Genomic DNA, 18,285 nt, shown 5'->3' on the forward strand with positions numbered 1-18,285 from the left:
GGCCCGGCCCGGCGCCGCCCGCCCTCCCCGGTACCTCATGTATGTAACGGCCCCGGCCGCAGCCGGGGAGGCTGCGGCGCGGGCCCGGCGCGGCCGCTTCCTGCGCGCGGGGCGGGCGGGCGGCGGCGGCAGGAAATGGCGGCGGAGCTGCGGCTGCAGCTGCCGGGCCCTCCCGCTCCGCAGCGCCGGGCTCAGCCCGCGTAGAGCCGCCGGCCGCGCCGGGCCCGCGCCGCAGCCTCCCGGACGGACTCCGAGCACTTTACATACATGAGGTACCGGGGAGGGCGGGCGGCGCCGGGCCGGGCCGGGCGGGGGAAGGGCCGGGCGGCGGGGGAGCCCCGCGGAACCGCAGCGGATGGGATCGGGCTCCCCACGGGAGCGGCGCCGGCGGAGGAGCCGCCCGGTGGGGTCGCGGCGCGCCCCCGGAGCGATGCGTCCCGTTCCCCCCGCCCCGGGCCGAGCCGTGCCCTCCCAAGCTCGGAGTTCGCTCCTGCGGGGCCGGCAGCGCTTGCGGCCGCCGGTGCGGCACGGAGGGTCCCGGTGCTGCGCTCGAAGCACATTCGCGGGCTGAAGTGATGCAGCAGAATTGTTTTCCTTGAAGTCCTTGAAACGGTGAAGTGCAAGGAGGGCACACGGGCATGGGTGTTGGGCGCAGGTAGTGTACAGGGATGGTGCTGGTGCGCGCAGGGATGGGTGTTGGGGTGCAGGTAGGGCACGCAGGAGGGGCAGGTGTTGGGGTACAGGGAGGGCACAGGGATGGTGCTGGGGTACACAGAGGTGATGTTGGGGCACACGGAGGTGGCAGATGCAGGTCTTGGCCGCTCCCCTCGCCGTCTTTGGGGCCACAAGCCGCCGTGTCCCCGGGGACACACACCGACGGGTCCCGGGGCCATCCGTGCTCTCCCCATTCGCTCATGACCAACCCCACCTGGAACTCCCTGTGCATCCCGACCCGCACCAGCTTTATTTTCGTGCTGCATTGCTGTTGACATGGAAACCAATACCACTTTCTGTTCCAGAGAATTGGAAGCTAAAGCTACCAAAGAAGTCGAAAGAAAACTAAGCAGGTAAGAGACTCATTTAAATTCCCTCCCACAGTTTAGATGGAAAGGTGGCCTAGGGCTGGGAATAGTTGTGGGCTTTATCGGGAGCTTTAATCTCTTGTTAATTGTAAGGATAAAAAAAACTCTGAATTTGAAAACGTTCTCAATTTCGTGGAGAAATGTCTGCAAGTTTAGTTAATTCTGTAGAATAAACACCTTTTCAGCTGGTTTTTTTTTTTTGTGTGTGTGTAACAACTTCACTTGTTTAATAGTTTTTTTTTTTTAATAGGGGAGGTTTTTGAAGAGAAAAATAACTTTTCTGCACTAAGTTGTAGTACCTAACAATAACTGAAAAATGAATGAAGGGTTTGGGGTTTTTTTGTACACTTCAGCCAAGTATATTATTGGGAGGCAAGACAGTTGTGGCAAGAACTCGAATAAACTGCGTGTTGCCATGTAACTACTGGCTCTTTGCCTCTTTTGCCATGAAGAGTTAGCTGGTGAATTTCCTGTTCACATGTAGTTTTTAGAAGGAGAACTTAACAGAATGAGCTCGGGGGTTAACTCGGGAGTTCAGAGTCATGTTGAACTAAGGATTCTGTGCCAGTAACATGTATCGCTTTTATATTTAAGTAGTTGTTTCTTCTGCACCGTTTGTTTTTAGTCAGGTGACTTTCTTACAAGGATCAGCTCTATTGGTTACATTCTTTGTTTTCAACTTTTGTCCTACTTCCTTTTTGGGTTCTTTTTCAGTTAGAGCTTTAAAGGCCTTTTGCTAGTGATCTGTTAAAAGGGATTTCTACTGGGGCCATTTGAAATGTGTCCAAACCCTGAGTATAGCTGATAGAATCTCAGGTTTGGTACCCTGCTTTTTTCCTTCTTTTCTGTGCCTGAGCAGTCTCCAACTTCCAGGCTGAGCTATGAGTGTACTGTGAAAACTGCTTTGCTTTCCCCTGCTCTCAGTACGTGTCTTCTTTTTTTTTTTGTTTGGCATTATACTTAAGCATGAATGATTTTTCCCATGTTGTTGTTGAAATACAGGGAATAATTGGGATACATGGGAACATTTAAGATACCTTTGGCACGTTGCTGTTAACCCATCAGCGTTCAGGGACACGCAGTGTTCGTGATGCCAGAAGTGATTTCAGAACTCTATAATAGAGTGACAGAGTGCTAAGTTCAGAGCAGTACTTGGTGCCAGTCTTAGTCAGGAGATCTTCACATTTTTATGACCTTAGCAGAGATCTTGTTATGCTGGTAGGCAGTGCTGAGAGTGAGAAGTAGTGAAAAAAAACTACAGAATTTCCAAAATTCAGTGCTTGGAGAGTAAATTCTGCTATGGAATGGGTCCCCATGTCTCTCTGACATAGAGGAGTGTGTTTTATTCATTTCAAAGATCCAGAACTGGTTTGAAGTTCACATTAATGCCCCAGCTGGTTTATGTTTAGCCAGGGAGCTCTTGTTGTGTGAGCACACAGCTGATAAACCGTGGCATGCCTGCGCTGGATAGACCTGATTAATTGTTTTACTGGGGTAGAACTCAGCAGATAGCCCTCATTCTTCCTCCAATGTCATTATTTACAGTCTTATTAAATTTGCAGTGACCTAGCCGAACTGTAAAAGAGCAAATATCCTTTCCTGGGAAGGTACATAGACCTGTGCCAGAGTTTATGTTAATCTCAGATTTCACAGTGTGGATATAGACTGTGAGCTCCACAGGACATTGGCTTTGCTTTGTGTGTGTTCTGAAGTCACTTCTGGAGTTTATGCTTATAAATTAATGGGTAGCAAATACACTTTTTAATCTTACTGGGAATATTGGCTGGCCTAGACTGTAGATTTGTGATAGGATAAGTATTACAGCTTTTAGTGCAGCTTGCTCATCCAGTTGGATTCCTGTTTTACACTCAGGATTAGCATTTGGCCTGTCTGGCCTTTTGGAAAAGAATCCTCATTTGGTCTGTGTTCTCTCTAAAATTCATACATGCCTGGTGCTGTGCAAATATTCCTGGTCTCAAAAATAAGCTTGCATGACTTGCGACAGTGGTTCAGATAAATCCATTGCACACTCTATTGTGGCATCATGTTACGAGTTAAATGTCACCTGATCAGCCACAACAAGAGCTGTCTGGTGTTAACTGGGGAAATTTAAGAGTTAAATTTGGTTAAAATCAGGACTGCTAAAAGTCACCATTAAGTTCTTCTGATTTAAGCAATAACTTCTCAATTCTGTTTGGTAAACAGGGCTTTCCTGCCTCATTTATGTGGAACTGAGAGAAGGTAAATATCTGAAATATGTTGGCAATTATTTTCCCAAACCCAGGGGTTTGACTGTTGCTTCACAAGCATGCAAACCATAGGGAAGAGTCTCCACAGCTTCCATTCACCTCTGATTCTGCCCACCGTGGTTGCAGACTGGCCATGTTTTGGGAGAGCAAACTTCTCACCTCTAGATTTCATCCATGTATTCTGCAAAGCTACTACTGTACACTTGATTTTTATGCTTTCATGTTATAATAACCACCATATTTCCATGGTATTTTTCTTATCTGCTGCAGGGAAAACATAGAGCTGGCCCAGTGGTAGAGACTTATAAAACCAGGGGAAAATGTAGTTGTTTCTGTTGATGTGTAAGCACTTGATTTTCTGTTGGGTTTCTGGAGATGGATCTTTTTCCCGATAAACTTCTTATGGAGAGATGTCTGCTGTGAAATGGGAAGAGTTTATTGCAGAGAAAACATTCTATTCATGCTTTCGAGACCTTTACAGATATTTGGGTAAAATTACACATCCCTTTCTCCTCCACAGACACCTTTTGAGGTTGTACATGATTGTCAGGTGGTCTCCATAAGGTACCTTTGCTGTTTCAGTCTCACAGCAGCCCTTGTGCAGAGCAGTGCTCCTCTGCAGCAGTGACACTGCAGCATCCAGGAGCAGGGCAGAGTTGATGCTGGACTTGAGCAGTTGATTGTGGAGGAGTAGTTTAATCTGCCTTCTTCGGTTCCTCATTTGTTACAGGAAGATAGGGATTGTTTATGGCTGCTGCTGGAGTCTTGTGTAGTTGGATGATAAACTTCTTGGGAAAGAGATCTGTCTTTTGTCTGCTTATGTGGCAGCAAACGTCTTGGATGAAACTTGAGGGCAAAACGAACACAAATATTTCAGAATTATGGTCCATTTGTAGTCCTTGTATTTGGGAACGTCATTCTGATGAGCTAGCTTCTGTATTGGGAAAATGGGAAACCTGAGTGGATTCCACGTAATTGGTAGTGGCAGACATGGTAGGTAGTTCTATCACTTCACTTTTAGGGTGATAATTTAAAGACTGAGGTATTTAAAAGCGCAAAAGAAAGTAGCTGATACACATTTACTAATTAATTATTCATTCAAGTATTTTTTCCAGTTTTTAGCTTGGCAGCACCTCTCCTCCCTGTTAATAGCTGGAAAGAACCCATACACACACGTCTGGAAATGAGTGGGTTTGTTTTGTTCTCACTGCTTGAGGCTCTCTGTGCTCCGAGGAACACGCTGGGTGGGTTCAGGTGCCAGAGCATTTCCATCCGAGGCACTGGCAGGGTTTGCTGGGATTTTTTTGTTAACTTCAAAGTACTGGTGTCTATTCCATAAACTCCACGTGCTCCTTTGGTGTAGTGTGCTGTTTTGTGGATGGCATTGATAAAGGAATTGTAGGATCCCTTTTAATCAAAATACACATTTTATAATTGATGGTTGTAGAATGCTGGTGAGTAGGAAAGCTAGCTGTTGGTTTTTACAGAACCTGAGAAATCGCTTTGATTGGCAATTTTATGTATTTGTGTCATTTCAGAAAATTGAAAGATGAAGGAACTTGTAGGTCAAAATACAGAAGATTTATCAGTCACAGCAACATTTGATAGTCTGTGTAGATGGTCAGCTGTAGGTTGAACATGTGGTGCTATCTTTGCAGAATTGTTAAAGGTCTTTCAGTCCCTGATACTTACCTGTAGCTACCTGGCACTGTTCCACCTGTAGCACTGCAAGTTAATTTATAACTGGAAGAAGAGCAAATGGTGGAAAGGATTTATTTGTTTATTATTTTCCAAAAAAAAAAAAACTAATATGTCCATCTCTGGAGATTTTACATTAGTTTCAGAAGCTGTTGTGTATAATCGCTTCTAATTCTTACTTGTATGTTTGCTCCAGTAGTATATGGACAAAAGGTAAAAATCCATTGTTATTTTTTGCCTTCAGCTGGCAAGCCAGTGCCTCTGGAGGCTGGCTCCTGGTTTAACTGGGCTCCCTTGTCCATGGCAGAGGTTCCCTCGGGTGCCCCCCTGCCCAGTGCTGCTGGGACCATGTCTCCAGCCTGGAGGGCCATCGTGATGGCACCAGCTGCCGATGCTGTGTGTGAGGTGCTTCAGAGGACACCCAGCAGGCCATGATACCTTTGGGAGAATCCCTTTGCAGCCTCAAGACTCCCAGAAGTTTGTTGGGATGGGGGTGATGCCAGCTGTGCCTGCTGGGACAGTGTGGGTCCATGGGCTCGGGGGCAGGGCTGGAGGGGCTGCTGGGCCTGCAAAGCCCTGGGCAGGGTGGGGCTGCTGCTCCTGCAGCGTGGGGAGAGCTGGCTCTGGCCGTGGCTTGGAAGCCCAGCGAGTGTGGCTGCCCTGGGGTGTTCCCTGCTCTTCCTGGGGCTCTGGGGCTTCGGGTCAGAACACTCCTGCAGGGTCCTGAGCCAACCGACCCCAGCACTGCCCAGGCCACCACTCACCGTGTCCCCGAGTGCCACATCCCTACCTCTGTTAATCCCTCCAGGAATGGGGACTCACAATTCTCCTACCAACATTTCCTCAGTGCGGTAATAGAATTTTGATTTTATTGTGGCAAAACATGTTGCCCTTTGATATATTGTAACAGCAAAGATAGCAGAGCGGCACAAACATTAATTACTGCATCCTCAGCCTGTCTGCCAGGGGAAATATGGATGAACTTGATTTTGCTCTTCTGCAACATTAAGAATAAAGGTTAAATATGTCTATTTCAGCCCAGGTATTTTTACAGTGCCAAGCTGGAGCTTTAGAAATTAAAGATTAATAGAACTCTTTTTTTCAAGAATTAAAATAATAAGTGAAGCATGTTTTGATATAAATATTACCTGAAATGTTTGCAGTTTGAGCATGACAGCTTTTTCCACTTCAGAAGCCACATAACAAATAAGGCCGTACAAAAATAAAATGCCTTGTACTGTCTTGATAACCTGTCTTAGAAGACTAAAAAGTTGGTTTTAGCTTAATTGAGGAAAGCATTTTAGTAGTTTGTTGGTTTTTTTCCCTTCTTATACAACGAAGAAGTGTGCTGGAGTACACAACTGGAACAAAAATTTACTGTTAAATAAATAATGGTAAATATTTATCTGACCCTCGGTCTGCTTAAATTTATGCAGATAACAGCAGCTTCTCCTTGCCCATCTTCAGAGCTATCAAATGTGCAGTCTCTCCTGAGATCAAGATCCATTTTCATTTTGTCTCACTTGAAAATAAAGCACCTTTCAAGTTAAGCTGTTGAAACTAGAGGCCTTTGTTCTGTCTCCGATGTTGATTTCCTACGGCTGGGATGTTTTATTTTCACTTGATCTAAATTGAAAAATATGGTTTGCATTTCTGCTAAGGCCGTTTAACCTTGAGCAAGCTAATCCCATTACACAGGAGGAGAAGGATGTTGCCTGTGTGTGTGTTTTGGTGGAAGTTGGATGTGTGATAGGGGAAATCATGGAGACCTGTTTATATATTCGTGTTATCAGTCAGAATGCTTGGTCCTTGCTTTTCCTTGGCCAGCTGATGGACCCGTGTGCTGCTCCAAACACTTTGGCCACACAAGGGCAATGCATTAAGTTTCCCAGGTGTAAGGAAAAGCCTGGCAAAGGAACTTGTTAATTTTCTGGCTTTGTGTTGTTACCACGAGACGGGATTGCTGCGGTGGTTCCTGTTCCATGCTGTAAAGGACCATGGAGCTGCTGCTGGTTTGTCCACAGGAACAGGGAGCTGTTAGTCCAAGGTGATAAATGGGAAATACTACATTCCACTTGTGTTCCTCAAGGAGCAGCATTAGAAATGGAGCTTGTTTGTTATGTGTTCTAATGGAGGTTGGAATCAGAGGCATCAATCCCATCATTTGCTGTCTGGTGAGAGGGCCATGGATCTGTGAGTTGGGAAGGATAAAAGAGACTCATGCTTCCAGCTGTCAGAAATGGAAATTCAGGTGTTCCGTGTGAGACTGATGGCTTAACAGGCAAATGTGAATTGTTGTCTCAGGTTTAAGTTTGTGTATGAGGATGGTGTATAGGTCTGTCTTACTTGAAGGGTTAAGTTTTCAGGGAAGGGCAGGGACAGGAAGGGCTTTGCTGTCTTTGTACTTTAACTGGTACTTAGTTGTACCAGTTGGGTTAGTTTTGCTCTTTAGTCACTGTGATTTTATGTTATAGTGGTAATTAATACTCTTAAAAACTTAAAATGAACTATAGGTGGATGATTTTTATCTAGGGAATACCTAAAGTCCTGATCCTAGTCATAGGGGGGTTTATGTCTCCTAAGCTAGCTTTGTAATCTAAAATCTGTTTGTCTTAAAAATACAAAAATTGAATGAACACAGTTTCAGAATTTAGGAATTCTGTTGATCCTCTGTGAAAAAAACCACAATGATGCTGTGGTAGAATATTCCAGAGATATTGGTGTGTTAGTTGTTAGCATCTGTCTTCCCAAAATGAAATGTAATTGTGTTGATTTAACTGTAGCAGGATTGATGAGGGGTTTTTTTTTTCCCTGTGAAAATACTACTTTGCATTCTGCTTGCTCTTGAACGTGCTACAGCTTTCTTCTAAAAGCAGAATGATTTTTCAGTTAATGCAGTTTTGGCATGTGACAGACTGAAATTTGTTATACAAAACAAGGGCTCTGGTGGCTGTCTTAACTCCTAGAACTCTGCTCAGGTTATTATAGATCCTGTAACTCAGCTGTAGCCCCAGCAGGCAGGCAGAGGTGAGGCCCAGCCCAGTACTGAGTTGCCAAGGAGCAAACCAGTGGTTCTGCTCTGAATGGAAGGAGTTGTGCATGAACTGGGTATCGTGTCAAGAAGGAGCTGGGATCTGTAGAAGCTGTTTCCTCTGTACTGATTCCAGACCTGGTACTGTTCTCCAGTTCAAATTGCCTGTTAAAATTTGGACGGTCCCAAATTAGCCAAACTGAGGGTCAGTATCACCAACATCCCTGTGGTTACAAATGCTCAGGGTGTCACAGCGAGGGGCAAAACTGACTGAAGTGTCACCTTTGTAGTGCACAGATGTCACTGTAGGTTAATCATTACCTCAGATTTGCACAGGACCAAGGGATTGCTCTAAATGAAACTGGCCAGCTGGAATTGTTTCTATAGTTAGATGTCTGACCTCTTAGTTGTCCATGAAATCATTTTTGAGACCTAATTGTAAATGCAAGATTGCTTTTGCAGTGGGACCGTCCTCGGTGAATCTTGTAGCCAGCTGATGAAGCTGTGATAAAATGCAAAATAGCCACATTGTGTTTGATGGGTTGTGATTCCTCTGGCAGTGCACAGAGGGGTCTCAGAAATAACACTTTTGGGTAATTATTTTGCATTCCTTAGCACGTCAGAAGCCATTCTTTCTTAAAAGAGGTAACTAATGCTTGCTTTCTGTTATTAGAAGATCTTAAAAGCCAGAATTTGGTCGTGGAAGCTTCTCAGAGTAAGGGTGTGTCTGTAGCCATGACTGCAGGTGGGGTGGAGTGGAAAGAACACAGGGATGGTTTCAGTGCTCATTGTCAGAGCAGCTCTGCTGCTGTTCACACCTGCAGCAGGAGGTGGTGATGAGAGTGGCAGAGGAGAAAAGGAACCCTGGATGTACAATAAAGCTGTGTTATTCCAACCAAAGGGAGCACTGGGGAAAGAGTTAGAGGATGCAGTGGGGTTTGCAGTGAGACCCAGTATCTCTGCAGGGTATGAACAGTGATTGCTGTTGGTGGTTGCCCTGCAGATACAAACAGCCACTGGATTTTCAGTATATTGTTATTGGGGCATTGGGCTTACCAGGAGGAGAACCACCTTCACCATCTCACTGGCGAACCTCAGAACAGGGCAAAATAACAGTTTTAGAGTTTAAAGGTAGAACTGAAATGGGCAGTAGTAATGTGGAACTCACCTCTCCCAAAGGAATGGTGGGATTATGCAGAAGGCTGAGGATAAGCTGCTGCTGGGTACCAGAAAGGTCTGAGGAGCTGCTGTTCAGCATCACTTACAGTGGCACCACCTGCACAAGGGGCAGTGCTCAGAGTGCTCCTGTTTGTCTCATTAAAAAGTGAGGAACTTATATGAATGTGCAATAGTGGAACTGGGCAACTCACGTGTGGATTGAAAAAAATTGAAAAAGAAAACTCAAAACCAAAGCTGATGCCTGCACTTGCTTTGAAAGGGGCTTGAGTTGAGTTAAAAGTAGAATGAACTGGTTGTTTATATATCTAAAAAAGTAATGAAAGTTTTAGTACCTGTGGACTGTCTTGTGGTTTAATACATTCGATTTACATTGCTTCTGACAGATACCAAACTATATTATTTAAAACTGGAGGTTTATGGATAGTCTGGGGTTTAAAAGGAGCCAGCTCAGTGTTTCCAGGCAGAAGCAAACCATGTAGTCACTGCCCCTCAGTGACTTTTTTAGTTGTTCTTCTCCAAAAAACTTTTGACGTCTGTTTTTAAACAGAGTGAACTGGACAGTAGTGTTCCTGCTCAGCCTTGGTTTGAGCATGAAATAACTGTGTATCAAGTGGCATTAATTAACGTATGAAGTTTTGGTTTCACTTTTGGCAAGTTACGGTTTTGTTTCTCCGTTAGGGAGCTCTGAAATGGCCCTGCTGCTGCCAGCTGTGGTCTGCCCTTGCCCACACTTGGGTGTTTCCGGGCAGAGGTGGTTTGGGATGAGGGAGCTGGTGCAGATGCACAGGGTGTGTGTGGCTTAGGCTGTGTGTGGGAACTCTCCAGGCTGGGATGTGCCAGAGCTCAGTCACACCAGTTCAGGGAGAGATTAAATAACATCTGAATTTGCTGGCTTTTGAACCAAATTCAAGTCTAAGTCTTCATTGTAAGCTTTGGAAGAAAGAGCTCCTTACATGTAGCTTGACACCACATCTGTGCTTGAAGTCCTGTCACTGGTGGCTTGCACTGACAGTGACAGTCCCTGTAGAAATAGGATCCAATTAGAAGCAAAATTCCCCAGTTCCTTTTGTGTCACTGTGAAATAATTGTTCTAAAATGAATCTAAGTGTGTACAGATTATATTTTGGGAGAGTTAATTACAAACTGTGTGGTTCAGGGATTTAGTGCAAGAAGAGGAAGAACAGTTGATGGAAGAAAGGAAAAAGAGAAAAGAAGACAAGAAGAAGAAGGAAGCTGCTCAAAAAAAGGTATGTGGAACACTGAGAATAAACCCCTGTGCTTAGGGGTGACTTGTTTCATCACTAATAAAAACAAGTGCTTTCTTACTAATTTAATGTCTTAAATTTGAATGTACTGTCAGTTATTTAGAGGTAACTGACACATTGAATACTGTAGTTGGCTCTGTGTAGTTTCTTACAAAACTAAATTTTCTTCTGAGGTGACCCTTCTTTTTCCTGATTGTCAATTGAGGCAGTTTCAGGTTTGAAACACCTCAGTGTTAGTGCATTTACTAGTAGAATAAAAGTACCATTTTAAGGCAGTGGCTTTCAGCTGCATCCTTTAATATATCTTCTTATTCTTCAGTATGGAAACGTGTCATAAGAGAATGTGTAGTAGAGAATAAACATTTTCATAAAAAAGAAAATATTGACAGCAAATATGTTTAGGGATGGAAATGTCACAGAAATGCTTGTAAATACTTCAGGATCCCTGTTTACTGACAAGATCCTCATCATAGCCATTGATTCTAAATATTGACCCTGAGCTTGAGAGGAGCTTGTAAATGCAGTTTGTAGCCATGTCCATTTGGGTAGGAGCAGAGTGCTCCACAGTTTTCCCGTGATTCCATGGCCTGATGCTGGATATGGCTCCAGAACACACTGGTTTGTTTTACAGTCACAGGCTTGCCAGCAAAACCTCCCAAGCCTTGAGCTGAGCCCCAGGCCCTGATGGAGTGTGGGAGTGCCCAGCCTAAACACGTTCATTGTGTTTTCTCTCGGGCATTGGCACCTTAGCACAGAAAGCAGCCAGCAGCCCTGGCTGTGCCTCTTGCCCTCCATGGATCTTTTTGGGTGCTGTAGGTCATCAGAAACAGCAAAGAAAAGTTTGAAAAGTTCCAAGTTCTCATTTTCCCATCCATGGCCCAAGTGCCAGGCTAAGGAGTTGGGTCACAGCTGGGGAGAGGGGAGAGTACAAAAGCTCCAGAGGAAGCTCTGAACATGCACAGGCACAGCAAGAGCCAAAGAGGCACCACGTAAACATGCTGTGGAAGGATACACCAGTGCTTGGGGTTCATATATTGAGTGTGTCAGTAATTAGGACCGAAAGGAGTAGTGGAGGGACAGCAGCGATCCCAGAGGTGACACTTGGGCTATGGAAAGCCTGTGCTGTGCCCCCATCCTGGTGCTGAGCAGCGTTCCTGGATGTATCCATTTGCCTTTTTGTGCGGTATAAACACGTGAACGCTTGGCTAAGCCAGGTGCTGGAACACAGAACCCTGGCATTCTAAGGGCACAGAACCAGCCAAGGCTTCAAAGTAGGTATTTTAACCATATTGAACAAAAAGCATAATGAGGAGTTCTGGTGGTGTGTAGCGGCCCCAAGTGCAGTGCCTTCCTTTGGGAAGCTGGGTAATAGGGAGAGCAGCTCTGGAGCACAGAGGAGGAACTTGTGCTTTTGGGAGGCCCTTCCTGAGCACAGTCTCACTGTGGTGTGAAGTTAAAACCACACCACTGAGGTGCACTTCCATACAAGAAATGTTTCTCTCCCATTTTATCCTGTGATAAACTTTCATTCAAATAAATCTCTCATCTTGGCCATATCACAGGTATAACCCGTTGAATCTTGGAAATTAAAGACTTGAAGCTTTGGCACTTGCTCCCTTATTCTTTTCCATTTCCAGGTCACTCCCCCTTCCCTGCCCTGTTCTGCAGTAAAAGTGGTGACGGCTCTTTGCTTCCAGGCACAGTTTTTAACTCACTTAAAACATCTTAATTTGCAAGTTTAATTCCGTCTGTTTCATGTAGTTATCTTTCAAATTAATTTTGTCTTGTATAACATTTAAACAGCTTTTTAAGCATAAGGAATAATAGGCCTGGGTTGGTTAGAGAGATGCTTCTGAAGTAGATAATTAAATAACTTGAAACCGTTTAAAAAGAGGGAAGTCAAAAGCTAATGTTGCTTTATGAAGTGGCACATGTACATGTGGTTTCTCATCTGCACAAATCACTGACACTTCTTTTTTCTTGTTCTAGGCCATTGAACAAAAAATCAAAGGTAAGTTACTTTACAGTTAGTTCTACTCTGTGTATTATTTCTGGGATTTTAAATATGTTGAGTCAAATGTGTCACCTGAAGTCTCCTCCCAAAAGTGACAGATGGGACTCTTGAGACTTCAGCTGCGCTTTTTCAAAGTGACCACAAAAGTCTAGAAGAGTAACAGCAAAGGGTTTATCCAGGGATTGGAGCTGCTGATCTTCCTGTTTTCCATTCTTATTTACTTACAGAGCACCAGGCATAGACATAATACCTGAAGTTCCTTTCCTTGCTTGGTTTTTTCCTTCCCCTTTTTTGCTTTGTTTGAGAAGTACACCAACACTTCAGAATAACTGTATAAGATGGATCTGTTTGAAACTTAATTTACAATATTCTATGTGCAGCTGGGATTGGGAACACATGATGGACAAGTAATTAATGTGTCCAGTTTTAACTCCTGCATGTGGAGGGCTCATCCTGCAAAATGTTCAGAATGCCAGAACCAAAAGCTGTAATTTCAGTGTTCATGGCAGGTGGGAACACTGCGGTTTTCTGAGTGTTTGTGGGGTTTGTATGGATCTCCATCCCAACCTGCTTCTAAAAAGGGGGGGGAAAGATTGTTTTCACTTCCTCTTGAATTGTAGCTCTTCACCTGTTAGTTGGGAAGTGCATAGTAATTGCTGAAGTGGTCATGTGGAGTCCTTGCTGAAACCCTGTTTTCTGAGGATGTTGGTTTAATTTAGCACTTACTGGAGCAGTGGTAGAAGCTCCAGAAGCTTCGGAGCTCTGCTTAGCAGAGACGTAATTCCTGCTGGAAAAATCAAAAAGTGTTTGAGGACTGATGGGGCTTGGAGGCAGGAAAATGGCAGAGGACACACTGCGCTGGGGAAGGGGCAGGGAGGCACAAGTGCCCGTTCCCAAGGGGGGTGACTGAGGAAGCATCCCAGCTTGGATGTGCTGGGAGTGGAGCAGGCGAGTTGTCCTCACGGGCACTGCACTGATGCTCTGCAGCACCTGTTCCCAGCTCTCAGGAGAGACAGTTGGATCTGGCGTTTTTAAGTGCAGTGTGTGCTCTGGTGGGTGTGTTTAAATGGGAAAAAATACCTGGATTGAGTAGGACCAATGGACTTTCAGTGTGTAAGGATGCTGTGGGGAGGGAGCGAGGGCAGCCATGCTGCTGTGAGTAGGAAGTTCTCCTACCTGCTGCCTAGGGAGGCTGATGGTTTGGTTCTGGAGAAGGGATTGCTGGAGGCAGGGGGAGCTGCCAGAGCCTCGAGTGAGCTGCAGAAGGGTCTGCAGCATTCCTGGAGCCACTAGCAGTGATGGAAGCTGCTGTTCTGTGTGTCCCACCATCCTCTGGGCTGCATCAGGCTGACCAGGGGTCCTGCCCTGCGGCCACTGAAATCCATTGGGAGTTCCAGGTTTGTCTTTGGGCACAGGACAGAATAATTAATAAAATTGCTGGAAGACTATTATAATTAATAAATATTCTTCATTTGTTTTTTAACATGCCCTTTTTCAAGCAGTGCATGGAATTGTGTTTGAATACAGGCTAAGGATTGGTTTTCTTCTGTACACTCCTGCCATAAGGCTTCTAGCATAATAGACTGGATTTAAAGAATTATGAAAATGTCTGGGTTTATTCTGAAGTGATAAAATATGTCTGAAAAGACAGTGAAGAAGGAAAATGATAGAATACTTTGCTGCATAACAGCAAGCACTTGGAGTGCCCATTTGACCCGTGTGCTTGGGCTGCACTGGCGTCACATCAGGGCCGAGGCTGCACAAGCAAATGGCTAAAAATAGAATGAACCTGGAGGGCAGGAGTTCTGCTCAGGAGGCTACCCAGTGGGAATCTTCACATGGAATGAAAATGTCATTCTTCTGAAGGACAGAGTAATTAAATTCTTTTTTTTATTATTATTATTTTCTGCTTTGGGGTTTGACATTCACTGATGGAAGTGTTAAGTTCCAACTTAATCATGTTATTATTTAAAGGGTATTTCATAAAGTTCAGCAGGAATTTAGAGTTGTCAGAGAAACATAAACTGGCAGTGCTGTGGAAGAAAAGACATCATGAGATGAAGATACACAACTTTTTGATACAGTTTCTATAGGAACAAGATGCGAAGCTTGTGTTGCACATGGCTCTTGCCTTGTTTCACCAGTTTTGCCTCCTTGTATTCAGGATGCAAATTAATGTTTCATTAGTTTCCAAGTTTCCATCACGTTAATGTCTTAAATAATTTATTCTGTCCATGAGCTGAAGATAAAATACAAGAGTATAGGATCTCTAAATAATTCAGAATTATGTGCCTCTTTCAGAAAAGGAGCTGGTTAAGTGCTGGGGGTGGGAAGGGAGGGTATTTCTTGGTTTTAAATGTAGTTTGGGTGGCTCCAAACTGTTGTTTTAGCTAAGGAAGAAATTGCTGTTGTACCAGCTGAAGCAACTCCCAGTGTTCATGTAAAATGACAGGAACCTTCCGAGGAAGTTCATGGAGCTGGGGATTTTCCTGTCCAGGATTGGGAATGAAAGTAATGAAAAAGATGCTAACAACAATGTTTCTGGTACTGGCAGCATTTTAATACCATAGTATTGCAGTTAAAAATGCACGTGGCATTCCTGTGGATTTCAGGGATTCTGACCTGCCTGGTTTGATCCAGCTGGTTTTATTAAAGGAGGGAAGAGGAGGTTGGGAGAGTTAGAGGCGAGTCTATTAGTTTCCAAGTGGAAAGTTTACCAGTTTGTGCAGCAGCTGGCACATCATATGCCTTCCCAGTGCTCTTGTACCAGCTATTCCAGGAAAAAATAAGTATAACCTGAGTTCGTATTTGTTGAAAATACTGTAGAATTGTCAGTTGTGGTGTTCCTTCTACCTTGGCAAAATATGTCCTTTTGCTGCGTTTAAAGTCAGTGCTGTTAGAGACAGACAAGTCAATCCATTTATCCTGAATTTCCTCTGAACCAGAACCCTGCAGGCAGCCCAGTGGCCCCAGATAGTGCTGATGAGCCCAGCACTGAAGGAAAGGCTGTTTGAGGAGGAAGTTTGAGTTTGGCTGTGCGTGGTGCTCCAGGGTGGGAGCTCAGTGGGAGCTGAAATGCCCTTTGCACACAATTGAATGTAGCGATGTGAAGTAATTGATGAGAAGTGCCCAGAGCTGGGGGTGCTGGGGCTGGTTCTGAAAGCATTGGGGCTTGGGGGAGCAGCACAAGCTGGAGTGCACCCAGCTGCTGCTGCAGCCCAGAAAGTGCCACTTTCATTGCAGAACAGAATAAACTGAATTGCCCACTGAAACGGAAAGTGCTCTAAAAATAGCTGGGTGTGGAATTGAAATCTTTGACTCATATTTCCCACCTTGGAAACTTCTTATGCTTGTTCTTCTCCGCGAAGCGGAATGGCCTGACTACACAAACCCTGCTGGGTTTTGTCGGGGTTTTCGCTTGCCTGACTGTGCTTTTCCTGATTGGAAAAACTCTCCTGCTAGCTCTTAAATCTTGAGGGTGACTAGAAGAATGCAGGGAATCGGCCTGCGGCCGCGCAGTCCCGCGGAAAGGGCGCGCTCACCTCTGTGTGGATCTGCAGGGGTTAAAGCCTTGGCAAACACGGAGATATTTTCCAGAGCAGCTCCGAGCTCACAGCTGCGGCCATTTTTCCACCACGAAAATTCTAGCACTACATCTTACGTGTGTCAGCTTGAAAGCCAGACTTCCTCTGTTTGCCCTTCAGCATTCCAGCCCTGACAACTCCGGGACATGCCATGCAGGGAGAGCAGCACAGGGCGTTTTTCGGGGGGCAGCTCGAGCAGCAGCGGGAAGGAGCGTTTCCCTGCCAGCCTGGTGCTGTTCTTTGTGTGGGTCAGGAGAGGATTTGATCTCTCTGCGCTGGTTTTGTGCGAGGGAGAAACTGTTTTCCATCTGCATTAAAGTTACTCAAGCAGCTGCCATTTTTTTATTGGAGGGGGAGTGTGAGTCCCTGGGCCCCTGCTCCAGGAGGAGTTGGCAGGCAGCTCCTGGAGCAGTAAAATGACACCATGCTTCTCCTCCATTTTCTAATGAAATCTGCAGAGTGGGAAAGCAACACAAGTTGGAAGCGTCTTTCTTTGGAATCTCTCTGTAAACTGTAACTCCACCATCCCCTGCTCTGAGGGTTTGCAGCAGGTTTGTTCTTTATGAAAATCTGTCATTTTTAATACTAGTTTCTGTAAACTTGCTGTTGCTAGTCAATTAACTGTGATAAACTGTAAGTCTGTTAATATTATCTTTCTGCCTTAATACAGTTCAAAATAAAATGCTGGTGTGTAGAACAAACTTTTATTAACAAGCAGCTTGTTTAGAGCAAATTAAAATATTAAGATAACGATTTAGGGGTGTTGGAATTCATAGTAGCCATATTGGAATATTAATGTGTTATTTAGTCTTCTGAGAAGTTGTGGAGCAGAAAATGTTGGGCAGGATTAATTTTATAGCTTAAAACTTACTCTGTGGTTCTGAGGGAAGCAAAGGCAAGGGAATTCTGTTGCACTTTGGATAATTTCAGTTGAAAATTAGCATACAGTTGTGGACTCTGCGTATTCTATAGCCTAGCCCTGGGACCTGGCAGATTTGTTATACAATTTGCTGATATCGTGGTAGATAGAATTGCCGTATTTGCTAAGGAAATGAATGCTTAGAATATATGAGAAATATAATATTCATAAACTGTTAGAGAAGTGCTGTCGGTGCTGTGCCTTAGGGCTGGCTGGGCAGAGAGTACCTGGTTTATTTGTTGCACTTCTTGATAATAAAAAGTGATTCGCATTCCTGCAGGTCCGTTGGGGTCTGTTCTAACACACTTGGTCTTAAAGTAGCTTTAATTAGGAAAGTAAAGTGTTAGGGCTGCCCTGGGCATGCTGTTGGCAGCTCTGTCTGGGTGTCCAGGGAATGTCAGATGGAAATTATTTCGCTTTACCCCAGAGGAGCAGTTGTACAGGAGTGGAAGTGGCAGGGAAGGAGAGGTGGCTCAGTGACCATGTTACCGGGTGCTGTATGCCATATTAAAATCTCTTCAAGCGAGGTGTATTTGTATTTTCTGCTTAAGGTGATAGTGGAAAAAAAAAGAGCTCAAATAGTCTGTGCCAGAGGCTGAAGGAATATGCATGTCCCTGTGTGGGGCTGTGGCCCCAGGACTGCTCTGGTGGCTGGATGTGATGCTCTGGCTGCAGGAAGGGTTTCTGTGTGTCGCTCTCAGCTCAGCTCAGCTGAACTGTGCTCCAGGCTGTAAAGGGTCATCCGTGGAATCAGCTGGGGTGGCAGGAGGCACAGGGAGAGCACCAGAAGTTATGGTTTGGGCACCGGTTACACAGGAGTATGAACAAATGTGTTTTAATTTCAGAGCTTGCTGCAGTACCTGGACCACAGAAAAGTGCAAAGTCCTTCTGCATTAAATTGTCAACAAATTCTAAGCAGTTTGCTTAAATAACACCTCTTCCCCCCCACTTCAGAGCTTAGTCACTCTCAGTTACTTTATTTATAATGCAAGAAGTTTTAGAAGGACCAAATGAAGTAGATTTGTTTAATATTATTTAGTATTTTTAAGTTCAGTTTTGAACCAGAAGTCAGAATCACAATTTGTTGTCTCATTATGTGCATCAAAATATTTTGCAAGGAATCAGTTGCTTTCCCTTAATATAGGGAACAGCTTAAATTGAGGAAAGCTGAGGTGGTGGTTGTGATCTTTATCAACTTCCCAGATTATCTAATGGCCTTTCAATACCTTCTATTCCCTGTGCTCTGTACAATAAATTGAGTTGT

General features: G+C 44.7%; 1 protein-coding gene across 11 annotated transcripts in view; it reads left to right on the forward strand.

Moving 5' to 3' along the window:
* The window catches only part of TNRC6A (trinucleotide repeat containing adaptor 6A), a 59,479-nt gene that overhangs the window by 14,641 nt on the left and 26,553 nt on the right, over positions 1-18,285 (forward strand). For 7 of the 11 annotated variants that reach the window (XM_042037636.1, XM_042037637.1, XM_042037642.1 and 4 more), the window contains exons 1-5: positions 624-655; positions 1,020-1,067; positions 3,288-3,323; positions 10,396-10,486; positions 12,494-12,515. In XM_042037636.1, the coding sequence (XP_041893570.1) occupies positions 639-655; positions 1,020-1,067; positions 3,288-3,323; positions 10,396-10,486; positions 12,494-12,515 (214 nt within the window). In that variant the 5' untranslated portion in view covers positions 624-638. Of the gene's footprint in view, positions 1-147; positions 273-623; positions 656-1,019; positions 1,068-3,287; positions 3,324-10,395; positions 10,487-12,493; positions 12,516-18,285 lie in introns of those variants that run through there. The other 4 variants (XM_042037638.1, XM_042037644.1, XM_042037641.1 and 1 more) reach the window with 4 other exon arrangements.

Source organism: Corvus kubaryi, unplaced genomic scaffold (assembly GCF_017639235.1).
Source record: "Corvus kubaryi isolate FWS band 111438036 unplaced genomic scaffold, C.kubaryi_AGA036_p1.0 37387, whole genome shotgun sequence".
Lineage (NCBI taxonomy): Eukaryota > Metazoa > Chordata > Aves > Passeriformes > Corvidae > Corvus > Corvus kubaryi.